Source organism: Ovis aries, chromosome 1 (assembly GCF_016772045.2).
Source record: "Ovis aries strain OAR_USU_Benz2616 breed Rambouillet chromosome 1, ARS-UI_Ramb_v3.0, whole genome shotgun sequence".
Classification (NCBI taxonomy): Eukaryota; Metazoa; Chordata; class Mammalia; order Artiodactyla; family Bovidae; genus Ovis; species Ovis aries.
In genome coordinates, this window is record NC_056054.1 from 186,459,794 (window position 1) to 186,481,657 (window position 21,864).

Consider the following 21,864-nt stretch of genomic DNA (forward strand, 5'->3'; position numbering starts at 1 on the left):
CTCTAGTATTCTGACCTGGAGAATTCCATGGACTGTAGAGACTTTCACTTTCTGTTGCATTGCCCAGATTATAGACTACAACTGGCTACGATCCTCTGCGCTGCCCTCATTTTCAGAGATGAAGAAATCGAGGTCCCAAATTTCCCCAATTCAGTAGCAGGTTAGGGCTCAGAACTATTCTGATGCTGGTTTAAAAACCAAAACCAAAACCAAAACCCTGCACTGAATAGTGCATCTTTCAAAATGATTACTGTGACTCATAGAAAAAGCTTAAAATGTATTCTGGACATGGTTTACTAAGTGAGAAAAATGTTTCTTAAAATTTTTTTCGTATATATGAAAATGGGAGGAAAAGCTAGTGTATATATTGGAACAACGTGAACGATTCTTTCCTTAGGATCTTTCCTAATATTTATTTATTAGTATAAATTCTGTAACTATAGCAATGAAATTCCATTTGGCAGATGTGACCTGTTAAGCAAGTATACAAGTTGCATAGCAGTGAGGGGCGACAAGCAGATGCACCCGGAGAGCAGGAAGAGGCTCAGAAGTGATAAACTGCAAAATAGTTGTCCAGTTCGCAGTATTGTCCAGAGTCAGACGTAGGATAAGCCCTCCTGCAGCCCTGAAGGCGCTCAAGTTCGCACGCTTCCTGGCATTCTATTGATTCATACCTGCGTCCTTCAACAGGTAGCGCCAATTACAGCCCCCAAAGCCCGGCCCCCTTGCATACTGGCCAATACCGCTGTCAATCAAATACTTCACAGGCCTTTCTAAATTTTCCCCTCCCCCTTTCATTGGCTCTTCCTTCGACCTATCCACAAATTTCTTCCGCGCCTCTCGACCGCGGAACTTGGCCCTTTTGAGCCCAGGATTGGAGCCGAGGCTGCTTCCGCTCACTGACGTAGCGGAGCTCTCCGCCCTTTTCTCGGGCCCCTTGCGGCCCGGGGAGGAGGAGCCGGGCAAGAGAGAGGGAGGGGGCTCGGGGGCGGGGCTTGCCTCCCACGGCGGGAGGGCGGAGCTTGCGGTGGAGCCTGCCTGCCTGCCTGCCCCGTTAGGACCTCGGAGAGCGCCAGGAGCCGCTACCAGAGGGACTGGAGAAGCGGCCGGAGCCGGGCCGGTCGGACGCCTGCGAGCCCGCTTCCCTCCGAATCCCCAGCTTTCCGGGCTGCCAGTCGGCTAGCGGCGACTGAGGAAGGTGCTTAAGTCGGGAGTCAGATAGTCATCCCCCTGGGACGCCGACGCCGCCGTCCAGCCGCGGCTCCCTCGCACCTGTGTGTGTGTCTGTGCGCGTGAGCGCCCGGGCGCGTAGGTCTTCGTGAGGGTGTTTTGTGTGTTCGCGCGCCCGCGGGCTAGAGCCCCGCGCCTAGGCGCTCGGCCTGGGGAGGGACAGCGGGAGCGGCGGCTTTTCTCGCCCCGTCGGCTGAGGCAGGACTTGGGCGCAACCGTCGTCGCCTCTGCCTTACGACCCCCAAGAGCCGCTGCCGTGCTGCTGGAGAGCGGACGCGCGGGTTGGCGCGGCTCCCGCTGCAGGCAGAGCGGGGCGAGGAGGGGTGGAGGGGGAAGAGGGGAGGGGGGAAGCGGAGGGAGAAGCGGAGGTAGTCCGCGCAGCAGCTCTCTCCGCCCGTCGGCTGTTGCTGTGGATCACCTGCAGGTGTTTGGGGGTACGGCTGTTCTGAGTGGGAAACAGAAAAAGCACCCCCCCCAAGTCTCTTTTCCTGTTGAGAAAAAGCGAGCGTTGAAGATGTTGGGGGAGACCCCCGAAGGTGGTGGCAGAATAAATACTAGCTCCCTTCCACCACCATTTTTTTGAAAATAAAAATACTCTGAGCTCAACCTTCAGGAGGAAAGCCCGCCTTTAAGAAAGAGATTCTTGGTTTGTGGGACTCTGGTTTGATTGTATAATAATGATGATATAATGCTAATGACGATGATGACACTGCCTTTTATTTTTACCTCGGTGCTGATAAAGCGTAGCTACAGCTGGGGATAAAGCCCTTGAAAATTTGATGTGTGAGGAGGAAATACTGGTGCCCTTGGAGTTTGTGTTTTATATTTTTGAAGGATATGCTTTTTATAGTTAAAATTTGATAGATTGATTCCCCCTCTCCTTTTTAAAAAACTCATGTGAAAATGGGGACTGGCTAGTGCCATGACTGATGAAACAAAGCTAAACACTAATTCCATGTATTAAGTCCCCCTTTCCTTTGAATTTCTCCACAGTTTTTAAAATGAAGAAGTTTAATTTCCGAAAAGTTTTGGATGGCTTAACGGCCTCATCCCCTGGCAGTGGCAGCGGCAGTGGCAGTAACAGTGGTGGCGGGGCTGGAAGTGGTTCCACACATCCGGCAGGGACTGCAGGGATTCTCAGAGAGGAGATTCAGGAAACCTTGACTTCAGACTATTTCCAAATTTGTAAGGTAAGTTTTGAATTGGCTTAAAGCTTATTCTTTATTTTACTGCTGTGAGGAAAGAATTAAAACACACCCTCTAAGGGCTGGAAATTGTTCAGATGCTGGTATCAGAGAGTCTGGTGCAGAGAATTTTGTGGGTAAGTCAGTTTGTATTAAGATATTCCAGGCATCAACTTGAAAAGCAGTTATTGTTTAAGGGAAGTATTAATAAGCAAACATTACCAGTAGAATATGCAAGATAATATTAAGATTCAGTCTTGGAATACTTTTAAATTTAATATTTATGTATAAATAGTTAATTCAGTGTTGTCACTCAGAGAAACTAATTTTACTGTTCAGTATAAAAGGATTAAAGCTATTAAGATGTTGCTAGAATTGAAAAGATGAGAGCTAGATGAATACATCCATTAAAAGATCTGAAGGCAGTGTTTGAAATTCTGAATAAAAACGTACCTGGGTTCTTAAATTCTTAATAAACAAATACTATGGGCTTAATACTTATAGGAACTCAAAAATAGACTGTGTTATTGTTTAGTGAGGAAACGTTTTAAGTAATTATACTTTAATATTGAGCTAATAAGCAAAAGAGTTTCTGATGGGGAGGGTGGAGAATTTACAAAACAAGCATTGTGTTCATATACAGAAGTAATTGTTTTATTTTCTGACATAAGGGGATTTATAATTTTTATTGTTTTTTTAGGAGGTAGCTTAGAAATGTGCTTTTGACTTTTTATGTTCAATAAAAAAGTTACCAAGTCATTTATATGCATGAGAAGAAATAGTAAATTTTTGAAATCATAGAAATTAAGTACTACTTTTTTGAGTAATTCAACACAAATTTTTTTGAAATTATTAAAATTGTTTTTGTAGTAAACAAATTATGTGTAGTAAATCATGTGTAATGGGGTAAGTTTCAATTATTGTCTTAGTCTGTGTTGCCAGTAGGGTCACTATAAAAACAAGTCTTTAATTATTAAAATATTATAAACTAGTTTACGTAAAAGTGAATTTATTTAGAATTAGGTTAAACAGATTTAGTCCTAACCTGCTCTTTGAAATTTGTATACAGTACAGTTTTATACAAAGTTGTGTACAATTTTATCCTTACTTTAAAATAATAGATATTTTGTCAAATAAGGGAGGAGCTTAATGAGACAAATATGTAAAAGGGCCCTAAAGGCCAGATTTAAACTGCTAGGCAGGGGAATTATGTCCAGATCCTCTAATCTTTGATGTATTACTATTACCATTCTAAGATTCTGAAAACAATTGCCTAAGTGTCTCAGTTCATGAATGTGATAGTAATGCAGGAGAGTTTTAGTAGAGTTAAAATTGATATAGAAAAGATAAACTTCTGAAACAGAATGGCACTGGACTCTTGAGGTTATAGAGCTGGTAGATAAGGTTTTAGGGGAAAGCAAGAGAGGAAAATAGGACAGATAATCACCTACTTATTTATGTAGGCAAGAGATAGTCAGGCAAAGTGGCAAAAGTTAAATATGTATTATTTTAAAAAAAACATATGGCATGGTAGGAAGAACACCGACCTAGGAATAAGAAAATTTGTATTTTATTTAAAGCTCTGTCACTTGTCAGCCATATAACCTTTGGTAAGACATTTATCTCCTTGTGACTTGAATTTCTCATCTGTAGTATGGTAATAGGGCTTCTGTAAGTATTTCTGCTCTTCTTACCTGAAAGGATTGGGAAGATCAAACAAGATGATTAGGTGAAGGCAATGTATAAGTTGGAAGAGGCAATGAAACACACGTTTATATTATTGTTAAAGTTTTAAAATCACCTTGTTCTTGGTAGAATGACTATAACCAGTGGGCTATAAAATATTAAGTAATAATATTCAAAGAAATTATAAAGATAGATAGCTATGTGTGCTGAACACTAATAGTATTGAACTTTCACCAAGTGGGAAAAGTGCTGTGACATCCTTAGATAGGAATAAAGTTAATTTTAAAAAGTGGTTGCATGATTTTAGGTTTTCTGGATTGTAACAAAATATATAAAGATGGATTAAAGATATCCCAAAATTAAGACTGTTGCTAAAATGGGGAATTAATTTGAACTCACTGATTAAATGTGTAAAAGATATTCATTTCTGAGTACTAAACAGTTGGTACCTTCTAAGTACTTCTGTCTTTTCAGTATGGCTAAAATTAAAGTATGAATCTGCTCTTTTGAAAACCATCTTTTTTTCCGTTATTTGATTGGTGTTCAAATCATATTCTATTTTTTTTAGTATTTCCATTATTCCCTTTACATCATCTTCAATACTTGTTTATTCTATCATGTTTTCTTGCTTGGTCTCTTGAAGTCACTTCCTAACTGATCTTCTCACCTCATGTTTTACCCTATTCCAATTCATTTTGTTATAATGGTTATTTCTGAATTATAATGTTATTTATGTCATTATCCTGCTAAAAATTCTATGTTGGTTTCCCTGGAGCAGTTGGTGATCTACAAACAGAAGTCTTTGTTTTTTATATTTGGTTTTGTTATATGATATTATGCCTAGGCAGGTAGTAGGCTAGCATTTGCTAGCCTTATAAAAATACAGGCTTTATAATCAGTGACACATCTCTAAGAATTTCAGGAACAAATGGCGGAAGAAATTTTGGTTCAAGGTCAGCAAAAAACAGGTTAATGCATTGGTTTACTGCAATCTGTTTTAAGTTCAGTGTGTATGCATTTGAATACCCGGTGTTGTTCAGATATTTGTATGGCCTTTTTGAAATATTGAACTGCCTTTTCTGAACTTGAATTTCATGAAAACAGTTTGAAACTACTGCTCTGTACACTAAACTTCAGACTATTTAACTTGATATAGTTCCTTTTGGAAGGGGCTTGTGTTTGCCTTTCCATCCTTGTTTCTTTGATGCTCTAGATATAGTGCATTCTCAGAAAGCACCATTTTCTCATATCTCGATGCCTTTTCTTAGCTCACTGCTTCTGATTAGAATATCTCTTCCAGCTTTAATATAATTGGAGAATTCCAGTTACCTTTCATTACTTCATAGTTCAAACACCATCTATATGAAACCAGCTCTGACCACTGCCTTCCTCATCTACCTACCCCAGACAGAGTTAGGGTTTCTCCTCATGTCTCTTTTTTCCTGTAGCATCTGCCATGATGTGAATTTAGCAACTTATTGTGTTTTAAAAAGACTTTTGACACTATTATACTATTAACTCTTTGGGAAACAATTATATTTTATTTTCTTCTCATTGTTAGGGTGCTCACTACCTTTTAGGCCAGTGGTTCTCAACTCTGCCTAAAAGAAAGATTTCTAGCTCTACCCTAGTCCTAGAAAATCACAGTTTCTAGGGATGGGGCCTTGGCACTTATATCTTTTAAAAAGTACCCACAGGAGATTCTGATGCACAGTCAATACTGAGAATCAGTATAGTAGGCACTTGATGTACTTTATGAATGAAGTAGCATATCCATGGTTTGTTGATTAATTGAAAGGAGATTGAAGCATAAAGTCATTGATAATGATATATATATCTTAAACATTTAAGCATGCATCAATTTACAAAGCACCTGATAACCAATCAAGATTTTTCTGTTGCATATTGATTCTCTGATTGAAGTTCTGTGTGGACTTCTTATTCATAAATCATCCCAAATTCATTATGTGCAATATTCAGTTTTTGTTTGTTTAAAATAGAATAAGGATATTTATGCTTTCAGAGGAAATTTAAGTGTCAGATGATGTATATACACACACACACAGACATATACGTATTTCAGTAAGCAGTTTATACTTGTGTGTATGATCTAGATTATATATATATATATGTATATATATATATATATATATGGAAGTATATACAAAGTATAGATGAACAAACGTATGTGTGTGTATGTATTTTTTCTAGATTCATTTTATGTTTATCCCTACAGTTACATGGCCCATACCTAGTTAGTCTGGGAGCTTGAGAGTGTGAGTATTCTAGCTACAGAGTTTAGTAGTTTTGAACATTTAATGAACCATTAATATCAACCTGTGTTTTACAAAGAGAATGCAAGTTGGTTAAATTAAAATTAGAAAGCTTCATCTGTAAGATATCCCATTTAACCTTCACAACAGTCCTGTAAAGACGTCAATGGTAGTATTATATTTTTCTTTTACTGAGAAGATATCTGAGACCAGAGAATTTACCTCTCCAAAGTTGGTAAGAGACATAGCTAAGTTTAATGCTCTGATTTTTCATCCTCAAATCCAGTACTTTTTCTGCTTTATTTTTCTCACTTATTAGAATAGGCAACATAATCCCTCAGGAAACATAGAGACTTTGAGAAGGTAGAGATTATTCTGTTGCCTCTCCCTTAAAAGTACTTCCCAAATCTGACCATGTCTCTTCTCTTGCTTGGGCTACTATTTATTGCCTTAAAAGAGTTTCTTTTAAGAGTTTCTTAAAAGAGATTCCCCTGCTTTCACTGGGGCCTCGCCACAGTCTCATAATAGGTAGAAGAATCCTTTAAAAATTTAAATCATATCATGTCATTCCTGCTCAGAATTTTTCAATGGTTTTTCATTTCTCTTAAAAATAAAATCAGAAGTTCTGTTATGTCTTGCTGCTGCTGCTGCTGCTAAGTCGCTTCAGTCGTGTCCGACTCTGCGACCCCATAGACGGCAGCCCACCAGGTTCCCCTATCCTTGGGATTCTCCAGGCAATACTGGAGTGGGTTGCCATTTCCTTCTCCAATGAATGAAAGTGAAAAGTGAAAGCGAAGCCGCTCAGTCATGTCCGACTCACAGTGACCCCAGGGACTGCAGCCCACCAGGCTCCTCCATCCATGGGATTTTCCAGGCAAGAGTACTGGAGTAGGGTGCCATTGCCTTCTCCTGTTATGTCTTATAAAGCTCTAAATGATCTGACCCCAGATAGACATCATTTTCAACTGTTTTCTGTTACTTACTCTGCACCAGCTACACTTGCTTTCTTACTATTTCTCAAAAATGTTCCTGTCTCAGGGCTTTTTGCATTTGCTGTTTCCTTTACATGAACACTTTCCCCCCCACCCCCAAATAATTACATTATTTGTTGCCTTTATATCATTCAGTTCTTGGTTCAGTTGTTAACTTCTCAGAGAGATCTTCATTGACCACTGCTCATCACCTTTGCTCTCTACCCTTATCCTGATTATGTTTTCTTGATAACACTTACAACAAACTGTTATTAACTTATGTTTACTTGCTTGATTTTTGCTTCACCTATTATAATATAACTCCATGAGGACAGGGCTTTATTTTGTTCACAACTGTCTCACTAATTCATAGAACAGAGCCTGTCACATAGAAGGCAGTCAAATAATTGTTGAATGAATTAATGAAAACTAGGAATCTCATAGAGTGATGTATTAAGAGAAAACTAGATATTCTGAACAATCTTTTCTGGAAAATACTTTTATTAAATACATCTTATATTACATAAACACAAGGAAGCCATTGAACAAAAGAGTGACACCACTCTAGGAACATGGTACGTATTTTTTAGAAAGATATGGAAAAGAAGATTGTAGAAAGATTCAGTTAAATTTATTTAAGTTTTTATTTTTGTTTCCAAATGATTTTTTTAGGGGAACAATTTAGAAGTATTAGATTGACAGTGACAAACACATGGGGTGTTCTAGACCTAATTAAATAGACAAAAATAAATATATCACTAGAAACAGATGGCATAATCCCTAAAGTTTGAATAAATTCTTAAATTAGCCAACTCACTCTTCATCAACATTTATAAGTTGATTTTATAAATGGTCATGGTGTGAGAGCCAACATACAGATAACTAGTGTAACTTCTTACATGGGAATGGATTGTAATCATGATCGTCATACCAGATGTGATATCAGATCTTCCCAGAGAAACAAGTGTAAGGTCAGAAATATAGTCATGGACTGTGGAGAGTTGGGCTTTCCAGGATCTTGAAAAGCTGAAAGGAGATTAATTGCCTAGATATCTTTTCTCCAGGTTTTTCATTGTCTCCATATTCTTCTAATGTAATATCATTTACTTAATATCATTTACTTCTGTAACTGAAGTTGGCGCAGTCCATAATTATAGTTCCCTGTTTCTGCAGTTTTCATTCATTCAAGGACCTATACAAGATTGTCTGAGATGTGTGGACTTGTCTCATTCTATACTTATAAATGGGTAGAATAAAAGATAGTACAGTTGACACTGCAAAATCATTTATTATGGATAAAGCATCTGACAAAGACTTCAAGCTCCTGTCACCACAATGGACAGTAGCAAATAGGCAACTTTAAGAATAGTAACTGAGGCAAACCAGATAAATTAAGCACTCTTGTTGGGATTGAGATATTAACAAATTTAAGAGCCAAATATAATTAAAATAAATTAATTTTAAGAACTGGAAAACCAAAGCCAAGCTATTTCAGTGGTCTAAACTCTCAACTTTGCCGACTAAGGTCTGTCTAGTCAAGGCTATGGGTTTTCCAGTGGTCATGTATGGATGTGAGAGTTGGACTGTGAAGAAGGCTGAGCGCCGAAGAATTGATGCTTTTGAACTGTGGTGTTGGAGAAGACTCTTGAGAGTCCCTTGGACTGCAAGGAGATCCAACCAGTCCATTCTGAAGGAGATCAGCCCTGGGATTTCTTTGGAAGGAATGATGCTAAAGCTGAAACTCCAGTACTTTGGCCACCTCATGCGAAGACTTGACTCATTGGAAAAGACTCTGATGCTGGGAGGGATTGGGGGCAGGAGGAAAAGGGGACGACAGAGGATGAGATGGCTGGATGGTATCTCTACTCGACGGACGTGAGTCTGAGTGAACTCCGGGAGTTGGTGATGGACAGGGAGGCCTGGCGTGCTGCAATTCATGGGGTTGCAAAGAGTTGGACACGACTGAGCAACTGAACTGAACTGAAAACTCTCTACTTTGCCTATCCTGAGAGCATAAGAGTGCAGGGGCAAGCTCAAGTAAGGGATTATAGATTTGTAGGAAATATGAGTACAAATTTTTTAGGTTACCATAGAGAACAATTATATTTTCTCACAAAAGGTCCTTTGGTACTAGTATATTGTCAGCAAATTGGGCTGTTGGTCTCGTTTAGTATGGCAGTTCTTATGTTCTTAAGAATAGTGGCATGATGCTTTGTGTATCTCAATATAGAACTAATTTAAAATCTTATATAGTTTCTGACTTAGGATTATCAGTAGTGATTAAACCAAATTCCTATTTCTTGAAGGTTAGTGCATTTCTATAGACCCCTTCTGCCTTCACTTGAAGATGTGCCTGTGAAAAATCATAGTTTCATAGTTTACTTGTAATGATAGAATGATTATATTGGTTTCCTACAATATAGTTCTATGAACCATATACATAGTAGTTTAATAGCAGTAACTTTGACTACATCTGTTAGAAGTTTCAAGTAGAAGCCCTGTTTTAAACGCTTTTTAAATTGAGGTTTTTTCCTACTTAATTGTCAAAATAAGTATCTTTTATAAAAGATCTTATTTATAGCAAGGGTCCTTTTTTAATTTTAAAAAGGTAACTTTTCTTTTAAAAAGGTAATTTTTAAAGGGCTAATCTTTTAATATGTGTTAAACACAAGTGTTTTTATTTAAAAATATGTATTAAGCATATATTTTTTTAATTTTAATTTTTACTTTATTTTGCTTTACAATACTGTATTGGTTTTGCCATACATTAACATGAATCTGCCACGGGTATACATGAGTTCCCAGTCCTGAAAAGTGATTAAGTTTTAGAAATAAAGAAAATTGTATTTAAAGGATTTATAGAAGGTAGTTGTAAAGAACAGAATATAAAACCTCTAAAAAGTGCATAATAAGCCTACCTGTACAGAGGCTTCATTAAATGGAGCATTCATAGTCACTGAAGGCATACAACAAAAAGGTATTTTGACAAGTTTAATTTTTCCAAAGATATTTATTATACAGAATTGAAAATGGTTAGGACATAAATCATTCTCAACCAACTGACTATAATGAGTGAAATAATGTGTTTTGGTTGATGTATCAGAGAAATCACTCATGATACTTTCTGGACTTATGTAAAATATTAGGAAGAAGAGTATGATTTTAGTTCTATTGAAGGCCCAGATATACCAATTGTTATTAATGGTATAGAGAATGAATTTGAATATATTATATAACGATGATACATAATCAATATAATGAATTTTAATTAAAATATGTAGTATTTAATGTACTAATTTTAGTAGCATCTTATAACTGGATTATGTATGTACAGTAAGTATATCTCTTGAATTGGAAGTAGCATAAAAGCAACAAATAATGGGGGTTTTAAATGTAGATTTAAAGAGTAGCCAGAGAAAATTGTTATGTTTTTTCAGTTTTTCTGCTCTGTTAATCACCTGTACATTTCAGTCACATTAGAAATCTGGTACTTTACTTAAATGAAGACAATAAATTAGGCGATCAAGAAAATTGATTGGATGGCTCAATGTTCAGTCTGATTTGTTCACTGTAAATTGACTAAAGACCTGTCTTGAAGTCTTCAAACTAAAAAAGGTTGAAAAGTAGTACAGAAAATTGAGAAGTTAGATTGTGTCTGGGGGAAATATTTACTGACTGTAAACATTTAAGTAGATGGAAATGTAAGGCTAGCAAAAGAGGTGAGAGACCTTAGCACAATGATATGAGGAAAACTCAAAAGTAGAGACAGATAATCTGAAAACTTTCTTTAGAAAGAATATTAAGAAAGAGAACTTCAAGGGTGTCTTAGCATTGCAGAGAGATCAAGGATGGTGGAAACAGAAGAAATGAAAAACAACAAACAAGTCAGAAGTACCAAGAGACAGCTGAATTAGACCAACAGAAAGTTGATTAGGGGAAAGATATTTATAGTAAGATGATGGATAGAATTAAGATCACACGATAATAGAAAATAGAATTGTTAGAATCAGTAATTTTAAGATTAAGTGTGTAAATTGGTTTTAAATAAGAGAAAAGTGTTGGGAAAGTAGTAGAGATGGTCAATTCTGGTAGCATTTTGGTATATTGTGGGGGACGGGTAATGTAGCTGACCCACGGAAGAAATTGAGGCTACCAGAAAGGGGAAAGTAGCATAGGTAAAAGTACCTGCTCTTTAAGATAATAAGGGTATCTTTCTAACAGAGTTTAGAAATTTGCAATGGCTTATTTTGCACAAATGTCACCAGCAGATTATTATTTTGTCAACAATGCTGTTGTCTCCTTTTAGCACCAGACTTAGACCTCCATCATTCATGGTATAGATATACTCTTACAAGATAATTCCCATCTCGCTCTTAAAACCAGGTTAGCAAATGATATAAAAGCTTTGTTGTTTTGTTTTTCAATACAAAGGCAAGCTTCCTTAAACTTGAATTTATAGTTTCTAAAAAACAAAAACAAAATAAGACACAAGAGAAAGAAATATACTGAGCAATAAAAAACTATTTAAACCAGAAAAAGATAGTAAGGGGTCTGAGTTGGAAATTTTTTCTTTACTTGAGGCAAATATATATTTCATTTGAATTCTCAGTAAACTTTATGCTTTATCTCCATATAAAAATTTGTGGGTCTGCTAGAAGATTGTATTAGTTTCTTATTTTGGCTTCAACAAATTACCAAAAACTAATGGCTTAGAACAGCACAAATTATCTTATAATTCAGGAGGTTAGAAGTTAGAAATAGGTGTCACTGGCCTAACATCCAGTCATTGGCAGGACTGCATTTCTTTCTGGAGGGCCTAGGAAAGAGTGTTTTCTTTTCCAGCTTTTATAGGCTATTCACAATTCCTTGACTGGTGGCCCCCTTCTATCTTCAAAATTGAATCTTTCTCACATTGCATCCTTTGACTCTTAACTTTTCTGCTTTCCTCTTCTATGTTTTAAGACACTTGTGATTACATTGGTCCCATAGGATAATCCAGGTTAATTTCCCAATGTTGAGGTCCACTGATTAGCAGCCTTCATATCATCTGTAACCCTTTACTCCTCTTTGCCATATAACCTAATATATTTACAAGTTCTTTCAGGAACCATTATTCTGCCTATCACAGAGATGCTCTTTACTTTCACCTATCTTTTGTTTTTGTTATTTTATGGAAAACATAATATTAAGAACAGATAGTATTATAATAAACTTTTGGCTTCAACAATTTTTGTAAATCTTCACTTACCATTTCATTATTTTAATGCAGACCCCACATGTTATGCCTTTTTATTGAATATCTAAAAAACTTCAGATATCAGATAAAGACTCCCCCCTTTAAAATAATATAAACCCCAACCATTGTCACATCTAAAAACATGAACAAAATTTCTTTTTATAATCTAATATGCAGTTAATGTTTAAATTTCCTAGATTGTTCCATAGTATCATAGTACCAGTTGTGTCTGACTCATTGCTACCCCATGGACTATATAGTCCATGGAATTCTCTAGGCCAGAGTGGGTAGCTGTTCCCTTCTTCCCAACCCAGGGATCAAACCCAGATCTCCCGCATTGCGGGTGGTTTCCTTGCCAGCTGAGCCACAAAGGAAGCCCAAGAATACTGGAGTGGGTAGCCTATCCCTTCTCCAGAGGATCGTCCCGATCCAAGAATCAAACCAGGGTCTCCTGCATTGCAGGCGGATTCTTTACCAACTGAGCTATTGGGGAAGCCCTAGATTGTCCCATAGTATCTTTTTTTTTTTAAATTTTTACTTTGCTTTGGAGTATAGCTGATTAGCAGTGTTGTGATAGTTTCAGGTGGACAGCACGGTGACTCACTCATACACATACATGTATCCATTCTCTCCCAAACTCTCCCATCCAGGCTGCTATATAACATTAAGTAGAGTCCCCGGTGCTAAAGAGTAGGTCCCTGTTGGTCATCCATTTTAAATACAGCAATATGTACATGTCTTGGGATCCAAACAAGATTCACATTTCATTTTCATCTGACCTGAACTCATCTTTAGTTCAGTTTGTGTCATGTTACATTTTGTTTTGAGATCTGCTATCCTGTGCTTTTGTGTGTGTTGTTGAATATAGGCTCTTTGATTCATTTCTGAACTGGATGACTATATGTGAGGAAGTGAGTGGGCTGTGCAGTGTACCGCAAGATGAAAAGTAGACTTTAAAAGTTATTTTCTAGAGATGGTCACATCTTTTAAGGAGTTGGAAAAATAATAGTTTAAATCAGTTGTGTCCAACTCTTTGTGACCCCATGGACTATACAGTTCATGGAATTCTTCTCCAGGCCAGAATGCTGGAGTTGGTAACCATTCCCTTCTCCAGGAGATCTTCCTTACCCAGGAATCGAACCCAGGTCTCATGCATCGCAGGCGGGTTCATTACCAGCTGAGCCACCAGGGAAGCCCAGTACTTTAAATTAGCCTGAACTATTCATACCTTGTGTTTCTACTGTTGGGTGTATTTCCCTGAGAATATTAGAAAAGAGGAAAGTGTAAAAGACATAGGATATATCAAAGTAATAAGAGTGGAGTAGATTCTTTAGGTTGTGCTCAATGGTTTTAATTTTTATCTATCAAATTAGTTACTGGAGGGATGGGATCCAGTTACATGTATCTATTTAAGTGAATATTTAAAAGACAAGTGAAAAAAAGAAAGTATTTGCAAGGACTCACTCTGTATACTTAGAATATTATAGCAAGAAGCTGAAAGTAGATTGGTCAGGTGTGTTAATGTAGATTTCTACTACATTATAGGATATCAGAGGGCAGTAAGAAGAGAATCAGAATACTGATGAGGAACATACTTTGATATTGAGAACTCCATTTATAAATAATTTGTACACTTGTTACTGGTTACTTATATAATCTGAAAGACTCTTAGTAGTTTATTATTGGATCTTTTTTGCTTTTTTCCAGTTCTGTCTTAACCAAAGTACCTTTGCTACTTGAGGTAATACTCAGTACCCTTTTTAAAATCCTGATTTTATTGAGATGTAATGACATACAGCAGTGTAAAATTTAAGGTGTACAACATAGTGATTTGATATGCATTCATCATTAAGTGATGATCACAAGTTTATGTACATCTGTCATCTCATATGGCTTCCCTGGTGGCTCAGAGGTTAAAGCATCTGCCTGCAATGCGGGATACCTGGGTTCGATCGCTGGGTGGGGAAGATCCCCTGGAGAAGGAAATGGCAACCCACTCCAGTATTCTTGCCTGGAGAACCCCATGGACGGAGGAGCCTGGTGGGCTACAGTCCACGGGGTTGATCTCATATAGGTACATAATTAAAGAAAAATTTTTTTCTTGTGATAAAAACTTGTAGGATTTACTCTTAATAACTTTAATATGTAATCAGCAGTGTTAATTATATTTATCATGTTGTACATTACATATCTGGTACTTGTTTATTTTGTAACCAGAGGTTTGTACCTTTTGATTTTATCCAGCACCTAACCCCCTACCCCCAGCCACATCTAGTAACCACAAATCTGATCTCTTTTTCTGTGAGTTTTTTGTTCATTTGTTCTTGACCTACAACACTACATCAGTTCCTATTATGCAACAGAGTGATTCGATATGTCTCTACATTTCAGACTGATCAATATTTAGTACTCTTTTGTTCTGACACAGTATTGGGTATTAGACTAGGCATCAGGTGAATTCATGTACTTATTATATACTTACTTATTGAAAGTCTGTATTATGTATAACTATATTAGGCACTTTTAAACTGGGCCATCATCTTTTTAGAGTGAGTTTGCAAGACTACTACACACTACATGAACCATTTATATTTTTTATGTGGTTAAGGATTTGCATGATGTGTATTTCATTTTCTGTAACTTTTATGAAACTTCTTGTTTTATTCTTTTTTAATAAAAATTTTTAAAAAATGGCTGAAATTCTTTGTGTCTTCCCTCTTTATTGTTTCTTCCTCTTTATTTGTATTTTTGTATCATTTTTAATGTGTTTACTCTCTGTTTCTATTCTCTTGGCTAAAAGGTCTCTTATTCTAAAATGAAAGAACTTGGAAAATGTTTAAAGCCTATTTTTTGGCCACAATTTTCATTCTCCTAACCAGTCTAATAGTTTTATTGCCACTATTAATATACTAAAAGTCACAGATTCTCTTTTATTTATCAATATTCTCTTGTAAAGTATTTAAACTTGTATGCTTAGTGTAATCCTCAAAGAATTATCTTCAAATCATGCTATTTGATAACTAACCTAATTTCTGTCTTTATAACAAAGCAGGTTTATACATTTATTATAAATTTTTTTATTTAAACATTTTTTTCATATGTTCATGTATTTTATCCTGAGAAGAACTGTAGGTTTAAGAAACTTTGAGAAAGGTAAATACAGAGAGGATAGGTTGCTACAAGCAGAACACTTGATAGTTGAAAGCAACATAGGAAAGAGCAGGGAAAGAATAACTTGACATATAATTTACACATCATAAAATTCACAGATTCTAAGTGCTCACTTCAGTGAGTTTTCAGATATATCTACTTGTGTAACCAGCAGTCACGATATGTATTGGATATCTTATTAAATTCTCTTAAAATTTCTTCTTGCCCCTGTCCAGTCAGTTGCCCACTCCCACTGCTTGCCAAAAGCAACAAATTCTGAACTTTTGTCACCGTAGCTTAGTTTTGCCTGTCTTTGACTTTCATATAAGTAGAATCATACAACATATATTGTGTGTGTATATTTGTGTGTGTGTGTATCTTCTTTCATGCAGCATAATGTTTTTGTTATATGTCTGTCGAATCTACTAGCAATTTGTCTCTTTTTTATTGCTGAGTAAGCAGCCATGAAATTAAAAGACGTTTACTCCTTGGAAGAAAAGTTATGACCAACCTAGATAGCATATTCAAAAGCAGAGACATTACTTTGCCGACTAAGGTCCGTCTAGTCAAGGCTATGGTTTTTCCTGTGGTCATGTATGGATGTGAGAATTGGACTGTGAAGAAGGCTGAGCACCAAAGAATTGATGTTTTTGAACTGTGGTGTTGGAGAAGACTCTTGAGAGTCCCTTGGACTGCAAGGAGATCCAACCAGTCCATTCTGAAGGAGATCAGCCCTGGAATTTCTTTGGAAGGAATGATGCTAAAGCTGAAGCTCCAATACTTTGGCCACCTCATGGGAAGAGTTGACTCATTGGAAAAGACCCTGATGCTGGGAGGGATTGAGGGCAGGAGGAGAAGGGGACGACAGAGGATGAGATGGCTGGATGGCATCACGGACTTGATGGACGTGAGTCTGAGTGAACTTCGGGAGTTGTTGATTGGACAGGGAGGCCTGGCGTGCTGCAATTCATGGGGTTGCAAAGAGTCGGACACAACTGAGCAACTGAACTGAACTGAATTGAACAATCCATCAGTTTCCCAGGCGGCACTAGCGGTAAAAAACCCACCTGCCAATTCAGGAGACATAAGAACTGTGGGTTCGATCCCTGGATTGGGAAGATCTCTTGGAGGAGGGCACAGCAACCCACTCCAGTATTTTTGCCTGGAGAATCCCATGGACAGAGGAGCCTGGAGGGCTACAGTCTGAGGGCTGCAAAGAGTCGGGCACAACTAAAGTGACTTAGCGTGGACGCACGCAGTAGTCCATCAGATATTTTTTATTGAAAAATTATGTTTCCATTATACATATAAACATGCTCATAAGAGAAAATACAACAAGGTAGAGAGAAAGACAATTCTAAATCATTCAGATTTGTACTTTGAAGACTCAGATGCAGATGAATAGTGATTTTTTGAGGTTCATTTTATATCAGCATTTTTCGCTTAGTCTTTTGTTATGTGGAATTAAATTATCACCCAAATGAGAAGAGCGGCTGCTTTTTCCAAGCTTGTATAGCAACGGAGTCAGCGACCATTACTTGCTTTTGGAAAGGCTCAAAGGCCAGCAAGAAAGTGGGGAAAGCTTTATAGTGAAAAAAGGAGTAGGTGTCAGGTATGCTTTTTTAAAAATTGAAGTACAGTTGATTTACCATGTTGTATTAGTTTCAGGTATACAGATCTTTGTTGTTTATTTTATTCATAGTAGTATGTATCTGTTAATCCCAAGCTCCTAATTTATCCCTCCTCCACTCTTCCCTTTGGTAAGTATAAGTTTGCTATGTCTGTGAGTCTATTTCTGATTTGTAAATACGTTCATTTGTATCATTTTTTTAGATATCACATTTAAGTGATATTATATCATGCTCATCTTTCTCTGTGTAACTTATTTCACTTAATATGGTAATCTCTGGGTCCATCCAGGTTGCTGCAAATGGCATTGTTTCAATCTTTCTTTTATGGCTCAATAAGGTAGGCTCTTATTGGAGGCTGTTGACATGGGAAGATGGAGGCAGGCTAGCTGTAAGCAGGGTGTCCTGTGTGATTGGTTTAGGAATCATATTTGGCATATTAGTACTGAATTTGAAGTCTTAGGAGGAGAGGTCTGCAAGAATTAGGGAGCCCAGCAGTCATTGACCACATCTTAATGTTCTGGGCTGATAGTTGCAGAGGTGGTCGTTTGGCTTCCTGGAATCATGCTGCAGGGATTGTGGTTAGGTTTCCTGAGCTTACTGTGGCAGAGTGTTTGGACCAGAGGTCTGATGTCATACTTGGTCCAGCATCACATATCGTATGTTCAGTCTCTCAGTGGCATTTTGGTTTGTGTTACAGATCTTATGTAGAATTCTACTTACTAGGGTTTTTTTTTTTTTTTTTGCTTAGTATTAAGCGTAAGTATTTTCTTCATGTTGTAATGAATTTTTTCTTAACATAAATTTAATGGGTTTATAAAACTCCATCTAGTGGATGCACTCTTCCTTTATTATTGGAAATTCTTGTTTCAGTTTTTCCATTCTATTAATAATGGTGTTACAAATGTCTGTGAGCATTAAACTTTCAACATATTTAATATTATTTCCTTAGACTGGATTCCTAGAGGTAAAATAGTTGAGTTATATAGACATATGTAAATTAGGTTATATATATAGGTTTATTTCTTGCTGGATTACTTTCCAAAAGGACTTGACAATTTAAACCCATTTTAGTAACATGTAACTGCCATTTAAATAATACAGTCACCAGCTTTAGATATTTAAAAATATTTTTCCAATTCAGTAGATGAGAAATAGAATTTAAAATTATTTTAATTTGTATTTTTTGATTAGTAGTGACTTTGATTATTTTTCCATATATTTATTATCCAGCTGAGTTTCTTCTTTCATGAATTATTTTTTTCTGTCCTTTGAAAGTGAAAGTGTTAGTCACTTAGTTGTGTCTGACTCTTTGCCACTCCAGTATTCTTGCCTGGGAAATCCCATGGACAGAGGAACCTGCAGCTACAGTCCATGGGATTGCAAAAGAGTTGGACATACCTTAGTGACTAAGCAATAATATCCATACCATACTGACAATTTTCAGGCTAAAGACTGGTCAAAATAATGTGTAGGCTGGGTTTTACAATATTTAAAAGAAAATGCAGTACCTGTACCCATCAATGAAAGATTGTATACATATAGTCAAACAAATCTGGGTTTATTACAACAAAGAGATTACATACTATAGGGAAACATGAGATATTCCAGTAAGAGGATGTTAGGAAGGTCTTTTTGTAGAATTTGTGTTTGTGTTAGATGATTTTAGTAAAGTTCAAAGAAGTATGAATTGAGTGTTGTTAGAAAGTTGGAGACATTTCTGTCATTTGGTATCCTAAGAATTTTTATCCAGGAAGCAGGAGGAATGGTATAAAGCTATAATTGCTGAAGAAGCAGCTGTTGCTTATGCCAGCTAGATGAGGGGAACATTTAATCATTAGTGTGGTTTGTGCAATGTTCTTATGTTTATCTGATCCCCAGACATGGTTCTGCAGTGGTTTTGTTTTTATCTCGCTTCATAGAGTGGCCTTGTTTGATTTTGTTTTTCTGTGAAATTGTTCATGTTCAACAGGAGAACACCATGGCCTGCCTAACTGTTAGTACAGGGCAAGCTCCAGCAGACAGCTGTTAGAGGCTGCTTTTTTTTTCTTTTTTTAATCTTTCAGCAATTTATTACTTTTAAAGTAGCTTTTGGTAAGCAGGCCTGGTTCAATACTTAGACAAGAGAAACTTTTCTTTTTAAAAGCCAACAATCCATATTGATTGATTTGAGTTTGTTATATGATTTTTGGACAACAACTATTGTTTAGTATAATTATTCTGAATAAGTATACTTTTTTGTTTTCATTTGCACTATTTCTCCATTTATTCACATTTTCTTTTCCTCTCCATTTTGAGAAAATAATGCAGATTCTGTTTTCTCCATAAAAATACTCCCTGACAGGCAGCCAGGTAACTCTCTTTTTAGTTTTTTAAGGAACTTCTATACTCTTCTCCATAGTGCCTATACCAATTTCCATTCTGACCAACAGTGTAAGAGGGCTCTTTTTTTCTATACCATTTCCATCATTTATTGTTTGTAGACTCTTTGGTGATGACCATTCTGACTGAAATGAGGTAGCACTGCATTGTAGTTTTGATTTGCATTTCTCTGGTAATTAGCAATGTTGAGGATTTTTTCAGGTGCCTTTTGGACATCTGTTTGTCTTCTTTGGAGAAATGTCTGTTTAGGTCTTCTCCCCATTTTTTGATTTGATTGTTTGATTTTTTTTTATTGAGTTGTATGGGCTGTTTGTATATTTTAGAGGTTAATCCCTTGTCTGTCACCTCATTTGCAAATATTTTCTCCCATTCTGTGGGTTTTCTTTTCATTTTATTTATGATTTCTTTGCTATGTAAACACTTTTAAGTTTAACTAGGTTCAATTGTTTACTTTAAAAATATTTTTAAAATATAAATTTATTTATTTTAATTGGAGGCTAATTACTTTTGTTTTTATTTTATTACTTTTGGAGATAGATTGAAAAAGATATTGCTGTGATTTATGTCAAAGTGTTCTGCCTTTGTTTTCTTCTATTTTTACAGTATTTGGTCTTACATTTAAGTCTTTAATCCATTTTGAGCTTATTTTTGTGTATGGTGTTAGAGAATTTTCTAATTTCACTCCTCTACATGTAGTTTTCCAGTTTTCCCAACACCAGTTATTGAAGACGTTCTTTTCTCCATTGTATAGTTTTTCCTCCTTTGTAGTAGATGAATTTACCATAGGTACATAGGTTTATTTTGGGGATTTCCATATTGTTCCATTGATCTATATTTCTGGTTTTGTGCCAGTACCATACTGTTTTGATTCCTGTAGCTTTGTAGTATAGTCTGAAGTCAGGGAGCTAATTCCTCCAGCTCCATTTTTCATTCTCAAGATTGCTTTTTCTATTTAGGATCTTCCTGTATTTCCATACAAATTAAAAGTTTGCTCTAGTTCTGTGAAAAATGTCATTGGTAATTTGGTAGGGATTGTGTTGAGTCTGTAGATTGCCTTGGGTAATATATTTACTTTAATGGTATTGATTCTTTCAATCCAAAAACACCAGTATTCCTTTCCATCTCCTTGTGTCGTCTTCAGTTTTGTTCATCAGTGCCTTATAGTTCTCAGAGTATAAGGCTTTTGCCTCCTTAGGTAGGTTTATTCCTAGGCATTTTATTCTTTTTGATGTGATGGATAATGAAATTATTTTCCCAATTTCTCTTTCTGATCTTTCATTCTTATTTGTAAATAAATGCAACACACTTCTGTGCATTAATTTTGTATCCTTGCAACTTTACCCAATTCATTGATGAGCTCTAGTAATCTTCTGGTAACATCTTTAGGATTTTCTATGTATATTGTCATGTAATCTGGAATTGTGACAGTTTTACTTCTTCTCTTCCAACTTGGATTCCTTTTATTTCTTTTTCTTCTGAGATTACTGTGGCTGGCACTTCCGAAACTATGTTGAATAAAAGTGGTAAGAGTGGATGTCCTTGTCTTGTTTCTGATCTTAGAGGAGATGCTTTCAGCTTTTACCATTGAGTATGATGGTAGCTGTGGGTTTGTCGTATGTGACTTTTGTTATGTTGAGGTATGTTCCCTCTGTACCCAATTTCTGGAGAGCTTTTTAACATCATAAATGGATACTGAATTTTATGGAAATCTTTTTCTGCATCTGTTGAGATGTAGCCATTTTAAAATTGAAGCACATAAATGAAGATTTGAAGTAACTCTACCTTTTCTGAGAGTTCAACCAGCAAATTAATTTAGTATTTTTGTATAGCTATAATTATACAAAACTCCACTCACTATGAAAATAAAACTTATTTATAGAAGTAAAACTAATTTTTGAAACCTCTATGGGAAGCTCTGTTGTGTATGAGTGAAGTAAGCTATCTATAATACTCTGATTTTTCTTCTGAACTCTATGATATCAGGTAAGCCAGTTATTTTAACTAAGTTCCAGAGAGAACTTATCTTCTGGCTCACATCACTGCAAACATTTTACAATGCTGAAATAGTTTCACTTCTGTTTTTCAGACCCTTTATTTTTAGTCACGTACTGGCAAACATATATT

At 36.4% G+C, this 21,864-nt stretch overlaps 1 protein-coding gene across 5 annotated transcripts in view; it reads left to right on the forward strand.

Moving 5' to 3' along the window:
- The first annotated feature begins 1,064 nt into the window (after positions 1–1,064).
- STXBP5L (syntaxin binding protein 5L) overlaps positions 1,065–21,864 on the forward strand; it is a 330,353-nt gene continuing 309,553 nt past the window's right edge. For all 5 annotated transcript variants that reach the window (XM_060418502.1, XM_042231962.2, XM_004002958.6 and 2 more), the window contains exons 1-2: positions 1,065–1,198; positions 2,224–2,420. In XM_060418502.1, coding sequence (XP_060274485.1) covers positions 2,232–2,420 — 189 coding nt within the window. In that variant the 5' untranslated portion in view covers positions 1,065–1,198; positions 2,224–2,231. The remainder of the gene's footprint in view (positions 1,199–2,223; positions 2,421–21,864) is intronic.